We start from the raw sequence: 9,162 nt of genomic DNA, 5'->3' as shown, positions 1-9,162 counted from the left end.
ACTGGACAGGCAATCAGAGCCCAAGCTTAAGGAAAAACTTGGACAAGGTCTGCATACTATGCAGGGAGAGGGAAGTCCAGACATCCGATCTCTTCCCTTGCCTTCCTTTTTCTAGGGAGAAGCTGAGATTCCATCAACCAGTCAGTTCCTTCACTTCCTAAATTTCCTTTGTCCCTTTTCTGTTTTCCACCAGCACCAAGAGTTTTTATTTCTACTGTGTGTTTTTGCTATTAATGAGTTGTTAAAGTAGGCAGCTAGGTGGCTAGAATCCAAGTCAGGCAGATCTGGGTTCATATTCTATCTTAGATACTTTTTTAGCAGCATCAAGCTGATGAGAGTTGTAATCCCTTTAAGAAACTAATCCTTTCAGATGGATTTATTCCTTTCACATTCCCAGCCCCTCCTAGCTGATGCATTATCTATTCAAGAAGCTAGGACCTTTGATTCACAAATTCTGTCAAAAGTTGAAATCCAATAGGAGATATCTGGGCTCTCACAACCCTTTAGCTAAATCTCTCATTATAAAAGAGCCAAGCTGGAGTCCCCTCTTTGCAGAGGTCCCAAACATGGCAGCCTTATGCATGACATGCCAAGGACTCTCTGCCCACTGGAATAATATTTCCAGTGTCCTCTTATCTCTACCTTCACTTTTTACTAACTAAATTTTAACCTTACTTCCAAACCCCAAGATAAACCTCTTTTATTAATCTAGGTTTTTGGGTCTGTAAATTACTTTACGGGGACTCTGCGCTACCACTAGACCTCATTTAACTAACCTGCCACTAGACCTCAATTAATTTTATGTAGGTACCCCAATTCTAAACCTCATCAATGCTGGGCAAGTCATTTAATCTTCTTTTCTCCAAATAATATTGTATTTATAAAGCACTTTGTAAAGCTTAAGGCACTGTATATTATTATTATTATTTTTAAACTTGTTAACCAACAAACCTGAGCTGTTTGTTCAGGTTGCTGAATTACCCAGAGAGATTGAGAGAGTCCAATTCATTGGGGAGGGAGGAGCAGAGAAAGAAGTAGATTATTTTCCCCTGAGGCTGACTGGAGGTTTAGGGAAGAGAGTGTGCTGATATTCTCATATCCCTGAAGACTGGAGTCCTTAGATTTCTTTTCTTTTTGTAAAAAGACTGTGAGCCAGAAAGTGGCACAGTTGGATTAGATTAAGAGTTCTTAATCTTTGTAGGTAGCCTGTCTGATGAAGGTTTACAAAAACACCCTTAGAATAATGATTTTTTGCCAATGTTTGTAACAAATGCCAAATTTTAGTTAGAAGTTAAAAAAAATGTATATTTTTTTCCCTATCTGAAGTCCCCATATGCATTTTAAGGACCTTTGAATTAGATGGCGAATGAGTTCCCTTTTAGCTTGAACATACCTTTATTCTCTTATTCTTTACTCCTGCCCTGGAACCCCCACTGGATCCCGGCTTCCTCTTCCACTTGCCAGCTTAGAACCTTGTCACATCTTCTTTTGCCCCATATAACCCACCCTTATCACTACCCTGAGTAGAATTAGACGAATTGGTTTTAAGAACGACACAAATCTAGCCCAGGAAGGGTTTGCTGGATGGCCTTTAATTAACAGAGAATCTGGTAGGTTGGTGGGGAAAGGTAGGATATGATGGGGGAAGACTTCACTGCTTTGAACGGCCAATATCGTGGCAGATACCAAAGTTGGTGTTAGTGATGGAGCCCACGATTGTCTTGTCCACCTCGCAGGTCAATCCCCTCTCACAGGGACACTTGTAGTAAACTCCATAGAGTGTCTGGGGAAGACACAAGAGCTGTTACATCACTGGACCTACCTGGGTTCAGTCACTGGTCTAATAGTCTCTATTGGATTAAGGCTGCTGCTTCCCACACCTCTGACACGAGAGTTGCACAGGGGAAGTCAAAACCATAGGAAACTCCCTCTAGAAAGCCCCCTCTGTTTATCTCAACTCTGATAGCATGTAGTAGGGTCTTCCCTATACAACAATGTATTTGGGGTTAGAGATCCTATTTTGACTGTGGAATCTTGGGTATACTATTTCCCTGATTTGTGCTTCTGTTGTCATCTATAACATGAGCAAACTGTATAGTTTAATACAATCCTTAGTACCTTGTAGCCTGAATCCTTTAAGCTGCTGGTCCCTGATGAGAAAAGACATCTCAGGACATTTTAGTTGTCTCTAGAAAGGATTCCTAGCTTCTTTCTCCCCCACTCCCATCTCTGACTCTCCTCTCGTTTAGAACCAGTAAAACTCACAAGATCATAGATTCAGAAATAGAAGATTAGAAGTCTCCAGTAATTTGTCCAAGGTGACATAGAAAGGAAATTACAGAAAAAGAATCTGAACCCAAATGTTCTGACTGCAAAGCCAATGCTTTCTCCATTGTATTATAGGAGTCAGTACTTGGATGCCCTGGATGATGACCTCTGATCATCAAAAGTAGGTCAGCTAGGTAGTACAGTGGATAGAGTGCCAAGCCTGGAGTTAGGAAGACCTGAGTTCAAATCTGACCTTAGACATTTACTAGCTTGGTGACCTTGGACAAGTCACTTCACTGTTTGCCTCAGTTCCCTCATCTGTCAAATAAGTTGGACAAGGAAGTGGCAAACCTCCAGTGAAGAAAAATCCCAAATAGGGTCATGAAAAATCCAACGTGATTGAAAACTAACTAAACAACAATGGTCAGAAGTGCAGTGGGAAGATTACCAGGTAACAAGTCAGGATTTTACTCCTATTTCTTTCTCTGTTACTAGTGGTCCTGTCCAGAAACAAAGCATATCTCAAGGGTCAATGTGATAAAATTGAAGAAGTACTAAATTTTGAATCGGAAGCCCTGGATTCTAATCCTACCTTTGCCACTTACTATCTATATGACTTTTGATAAATAATTACCCCTTCTTTAGCCTTTATTATGGGACTAAATAATCTCTAAGAATCTTTGAAGCTCTAAATCAGATTCTAACATGCATCTGATAGTCATAAGATTACAGATTTAGAACTAAAGGGAATATTGGAGTTCACTGAGTTCAGTCCCCCTCCCCCATTTTACAGGTGAGGCTCAAGAAGATGAGGTGGCTTTTATAGAGGGTCACAGAGGTAGTAAGTATATCTGAAGCAGGATTCAAACTCAGGTCTTCCTGATTCAGTCTAGTGCTCTGTCCACACCACCACCTCTTGTGTGGCCCCAGGCCCCTGGATCTCATTTTCCCTATTTCTTGATTTCTTTCAGCCTCACTTTCCTCATCTGTAAAAGGATAGGGACTATTGAATTGGATGACCCTTAAACTTCCCTACTTTGAATCAGTGATTCTATGATTCTTGTTGGTTTTAAATGGGAGAAGAGGAAAGGATGGGGAAAGGAGTCCTCTCTAAAGTGAAGGAGCTGGACTCAGTGGCCACTTCCAGTTCTAGACTTCTAATGCTACAATAAAGCTAATCAGAACAGGGAAAGCAAAAATTATAATAGCAGCAGCAATAGTGAGGAAGTTAGGAGACCAGAGTTCTGTCAGTGAATTACGTAATTCAAGTAATTTTCTCTTTCTAAATCTGTTGCTTCCTCTTTTATTTGTTTGTTTCTTTTTGTTTATTCCTCTTTTAAACTGTTAAGATGGGACCAGGTGATATTCCTTATTGGTGGACCCCATCCTAGCTGCTCTCCTTTTACTCCTCACCCACACACCCCTCTTCTCTTTTCTTCCCTTTTCCCACACCTTACCCAGCCCTCCTTGGCTACTCACCTTGGCAGAACATTCACTGTTCTCAGGGGCTTTCTCAGCACAGCGGGCCAAACTCAGGCCACTTTCCCGGTGGCAGCATTTGCTCTTACACTGGACACTATTCATGCACAGCTCCCCATTGTCCTGTGAGAAAGCACAGCCCAATCAACCCCACTTCAATCAATCTGGTGAAAGTCCCCAAAGGACTAGATGTGGGTAGGAGTGTGCTGGTAAATGTTTAACAATCAGGATCTCCTCAGGCAACAATAATTATGCATACATTTTAGAACATTTTATCTGCTTCATTGATATTTTCTCAAATCTTAACCTACTCTGATCCAAGACAATTCTAAAGGACCCATGATGAAAAATGCAATCAGTCTCTGGATAGAGAAGTACACATTGATGCTTTGCATCATTGCACATGCATAATGGGTATCATCATTACCTGCCTTCTCAATGGAAGAAGGAGGAGTTGGTGGGGAGAAGAATCTGGAACTCAAAACATTAATGTGAAAAAATAAATTAAAAGACTTTAAAAAAAAAGAGAGATTTCTCTTGTCTAGATAATTAGGGGCAGCTAGGTGGCGCAGTAGGTAGAGCACCAGTCTTGAATTCAGGAGGACCCGAGTTCAAATTTGATCTCAGACACTTAACACTTCCTAGCTGTGTGACCCTGGGCAAGTCACTTAACCCCAGCCTCAAAAAAAAAAAAAAAAAGTCTAGACAATCAGCAAAACAATATTTCTGGTCTTTGTTTGTAGCATTTGCTGGTTTCTAAGGTCTAAATACTCTGAAAAATTGATAGTCAGCTCTCATAAGCTCATTCCAGCTTCCACATTCTCTAAAGTTTCTTTCAGGTATAATCTATGACTCAGTAATTCCCTTTTTCTTTGATTGTCTGTCTTCAGAACAAGCCCATCTGTAATGATGGAAACCTAATTCCTTTCCTTGTTTCATTTCCTCTTTTTTCCCCTTTAGGAGCTGATCATTTATTTGCCATTCTGCAGGCATCCTGATTCATTTCTATTGTATGTGGTTCAGTTCTTCTGTAGTGGCCCAGCCTTGCCTAAGTGAAATTTGGAGGTTACCATTGGCCCTACACATAGGCAGAATTTGTGCTTGCCTATGAGGCATATTTTCCCAAACCCCAAACAAATGTTATATTTGTTTAATGATCTTCTGAAGAGCTATGCATTTTGACTGATTTAAGAATGGGGTTAAAAAAAAAAAGAATGAAGTTAAATCATTAACCCATTAGTACTTATTTATACAATGACCTGACCAGTATGGGTACTTTGGAAAGAAAACAGCAGAGATATAGAATAAGACTACATTTTGTTGGGGAAAAAGAAGAAAGAAAAATCTGAGTATGGAGCCCTGCCTCATAAGTGGCCCAATCTGGGGTCCTGGCTACTCCCTAGGCAACTGGAGGAAAGGAAGGACGCTAGAAACTAAAATTTGTCTGGAGGAGAAGCCTATCTGGTGTCTCACAGCTTAGATGTGTGGTGGAGGTTTGTGTAAGCACTCATCAAAGTAAATTAGTACAATATTGAGTCTTGGTAAGGCTGTGTACTACAGGATACATGTTTGATAAGGCATCATGGTGCAGAGTAGGTAACATGATGCTTGCTATATTCATGGAATATCGTGTAGGCAACTTGATAAGGCCATAGGCTTCGATATAGAATCCTGGAAACATCTGGGGGAGAAGGTTCATGGAAGTAAGGGAAACAGTTTTAGCCCTGACTGTCACTCATGGACTATGTGATCTTATCATGTTATCTCCCCTACTCTGATCTTACTTTCAAGGAGAGTCTTAGACTAGATGATCCCTAAAATCCATTTTTCTGGCTTTTTGATTCTAGAGATAGGTACTGTCATTAGACATAGTTCTTCTGAAGGTCAGCCAGCTCTGCCCAGAGATGGGAAGCATCTGGTAAGGGAGCTGGGTAGCCCATGCCTAGCCCAGGAAAATCTGCCTTTGGGGACTCAGGGGACGCAGGAAAGTTTCTCTTACCAGGTTCAAGACCATGCCTCGAGGGTCAGGGGCAGCATAGGCTACAGCCAGGGAGATGAGCAACAGGATAAGGACCTTCTCCATGGTAAGAGGTGGTGCTAGGGAACACAACAGGACAGAGGAGTCTGGAGACTGAGACTCCAGGAGCCCCGAGGTTCTGATAAATCCACATCCTCCCTCCCTTGTGATCATTCTCCCCCAATCCCACCGTTTTGCTCCTTATCTTTTGGTGTGCAGGTGTACAATTGGCCATAGATAAGCTAAGCAAGCCAGAAACTCCCACTGCCCATGGAACCATATGTCAGTTTCCCAGTTAACCCGTGGATCCTCTGACACTGGTCCCTTGCACTTAGACTGCCCATGGATAAATCTGGAGCTGAGAAGATCTGAATTCAAATCCTATCTTGTAAAGGGCTGAAACGGAGATGCATTTGAATAACCAAGTACTTGCGGCTAATTACCAGTTGGACAATATCTATTAACATATGCTTAGAGGATGACCTTGTCCAACTATTCTGTGCTGGCTCCATCTGTGGGTGGAGACAGAAGTGGGAGAGTTGAGAGGGTGGAGTAGGAAGAGTGAGATCGTTCTTTGGCGGTGGAGAGATAGAAAGGAGGTGTGGAGATTCCTAGATCTAATCCCCTGATGGCGACCCCAAAAGACCAAGAATAAAGACTTTTGTTTATCCTGACTCTGGCTGATTCTAAGATATCCCTGGCACTAAGGCAGTCATTACACTATCTCAAACAGTTTTTAGCTGGGTGATTATGGGCAAGTTTCTTACCCTTTGCTAACCTCAGTTTCTTCATCTGTAAAATAGAGGCAGCGATAACAGTATATAAAATGTAGGTGTTGAATTTAGGTGATCCCTAAGGCCCCTTCTGATTTCAAGTCTATGATCTCATGAGGGTTCATATCCTATTCAGAGCCAGTTCTAGGGACCATTCTTTCAGAGGGATGATATAAGGGTCAGATAACACAGGGAAAGAGCTTTATAAATCTTTTTTTTCTCCTGAGGCTGGGGTTAACTTGCCCAGGGTCACACAGCTAGGAAGTGTTAAGTGTCTGAGACCAGATTTGAACTCTGGTCCTCCTGAATTCAAGGCTGCACCACCTAGCTGCCCTGAGCTTTATAAATCTTAAAGACCATCTAAAAGCTAACTATTATTATTGTCACCTTTTGTAAGAAGCTCTTCTCATTTCCTCTCCCCAACTCTCCCTCCCACCAAACACACCATGTTATCTATACCTTCCCTCTTCGATTACATTCCATCTACTCTGTAGAGATCAAATGTATCCATGTATAAATAACTGTTTTCATGTTGTCTCCCCCACTGAAATGTAAACTCTTAAAGGAGAGAGACTGTTTTTGCCTTTCTTTGTATCTGCATAGTATCTGGCACATAGTAATAGTAATAATAAATAAATAAATAGCAAATAGTAATTAGTAAATGTTAACTGACTGACTAAAAGTATCTTAGAACTGGAAATTTCCTCCTCTGTATAACAAGGGGTTTAGTCTACCTGGCAGCTGAGATTACTTCTGGGTTTAAGTCAATTACCCTATATTGCTTCTTGATCTCTGGTTTCCAGTAGGGTTAAAGGGACACAGGGTACCTCAGTTCTTTGGGTAGGGCTTAGGCCTTAAGTACCTACATGGTGGGTTTTCCCTTCCCCATGCCACCATCAGAATTTTCTAATTCTCCACCCTGGAGTTTAGAGCCCTTCAGTCTTATGGACAGACAGACAGCTAGCTAATCTAATCAACCAAATTTTGCTAAGGTCTTAATAGGTCCTTAGGTAACCCACTCCCAAGAAACAGTCACAATGTTCTTGAGACCTCCTGGAGAACAAACCTTTACCCAGAAGAAGGTTTTTAACAGCAGGGATTTTGGCTCTTCTGAGCATTTCTCCAGGAAATGAACGACTTTCGGTCCTACTTAGAATGGTGGGGAAGGGTGGTCAGAGTAGGTTCAAGTGTCTGAGTCCCTGGTGAAACTTATGGTTTTAATATATTGCTTTGTTATAACATTTATAAAATAAAGTTATTTTTCAACAAAAGCCCTTGGAGATAGGACGTACATGTATTATTATCAAGAAAGAACCATGATATGGGAGAGAGAGCCAGCCTTGGAGGGAGGAAGCCCTGACTTCAAGCTCTACTTCTGTTTATGGGACCTTAGATGGTCACTTGACTATGCTTTTCTTATCTGTAAAATAAGAGGGTTGAATGGGATGGCCTTGGTTCTAAATATATGACCCTGTGACCTGCTTTATAGATAAAAAGATTGACACTCAACAAGGTTCATTGATTTGCCCAAGATTACATAGCTACTAAATGTTAAAACAGGGGTAGTGGATTAAATGACTTCTGACCCCTGTTAGCGCTAAATCCATGATACTCTGACTCTCTGTTAGGTGTTCTTTTCAGTACACGACAGTACTACTGTTTTCCCACTTCCAAACCTTTTCTCTGAGTTTCCTCCAAAGGGTCCCAATGCCTGGAACAGGGAAGGCTAGGCTAAAGCAGGCAAACTCTATGGGCCATTTGTTGAGGCCTTTGGGTACTGAGAACAGCACAGCTGCTATTCCTTCTGTTTGTCCAGTCATGGGAACTGCCCAGCTTTTCCTCAAGGTCTAAGTGCAGTAATTGATTAATATGGTTACCTCCCTTATGTACACCCCATCTCTGCAGGTGTAAATGTCCTAGATCTGACTACTTTCCCCGTGGCTATCCAACCAACAAAATAAAAAGGAGATGTGTGTGGAGTATGTGTGTGTATGTATGTAGATCATAAGATCATAAATTTAAATCTGGACAGGGACCCAGGGGTCATCTGGTCCAATCCTCTTATTTTACAGACAAGGAAACAGACTCATGAAGAGAAAATCATTAATTCAAGGTCATTCAGGAGGTATCATTCTCTTCCTCTCTTCTCCTTCTATCTAGTCCTATTTCTTTGTTTCTCTGTATTCCCTGAGGTGTGTGTATGTGACTGTCTGTTTTCCTGTCTCTCGGGGTCATCCCTCCCATTCTGCTTACCGAAGAAGGCTAGTAAAATGCTCTGAGTTGCCATCTTCTCCCACTCAGCCTCTTCCAATCTATTCTCCTTTCTTCAAGCTCCACAAGTTACCAGGTTTACCAGATATTTTTTAACAGTCTGCATATTCATTCCATTCTCTGAAGGCAAGTGGGTAAAAAGAAAGAACACTGCATAAGGAAGCCTTAGAAGGCCAGGCTCCGTCATGACCCATCTATACTGTTACATATGAGGGACTATCCCTGAAAAATTTCTGAAGGAAAAAGAGAAATGAATTCATCTTCTGCCTCCTAGTCCCACCTCCTGTTCCCATTAGTTGCTTAGAAATTATTCTTTTCATAACCTTGCTTATTTCTCTGTAAAGAAAATATTAC

At 41.4% G+C, this 9,162-nt stretch overlaps 1 protein-coding gene across 1 annotated transcript; it reads right to left on the bottom strand.

The window, feature by feature from the left end:
* Window positions 1-1,584: 1,584 nt before the first annotated feature.
* On the bottom strand, window positions 1,585-5,864 carry CLPS (colipase). Its single transcript, XM_074265441.1, has 3 exons — window positions 5,747-5,864; window positions 3,748-3,870; window positions 1,585-1,783 (listed from the first exon to the last, which is right to left on the bottom strand). Exons 1-3 carry the CDS (start codon window positions 5,828-5,830, stop codon window positions 1,652-1,654), a joined length of 339 nt encoding a protein of 112 aa, XP_074121542.1. The 5' UTR covers window positions 5,831-5,864; the 3' UTR covers window positions 1,585-1,651.
* Between the last annotated feature and the right edge of the window lie 3,298 nt (window positions 5,865-9,162).

This window comes from Sminthopsis crassicaudata, chromosome 4 (assembly GCF_048593235.1).
Source record: "Sminthopsis crassicaudata isolate SCR6 chromosome 4, ASM4859323v1, whole genome shotgun sequence".
In the NCBI taxonomy this organism is placed as follows: Eukaryota; Metazoa; Chordata; class Mammalia; order Dasyuromorphia; family Dasyuridae; genus Sminthopsis; species Sminthopsis crassicaudata.
This window is presented reverse-complemented; position numbering and strand designations above follow the sequence as displayed.

Bases quoted from the DNA above. Each gene is read 5' to 3' on its own strand.
- CLPS (XM_074265441.1), bottom strand. From the start codon at position 5,830: ATGGAGAAGGTCCTTATCCTGTTGCTCATCTCCCTGGCTGTAGCCTAT. The intron at 3,871-5,746 runs GTAAGAGAAACT...GCTTTCTCACAG, and splicing joins GAGGCATGGTCTTGAACCTG to GACAATGGGGAGCTGTGCAT. The intron at 1,784-3,747 runs GTGAGTAGCCAA...TGTCTTCCCCAG, and splicing joins ACAGTGAATGTTCTGCCAAG to ACACTCTATGGAGTTTACTA.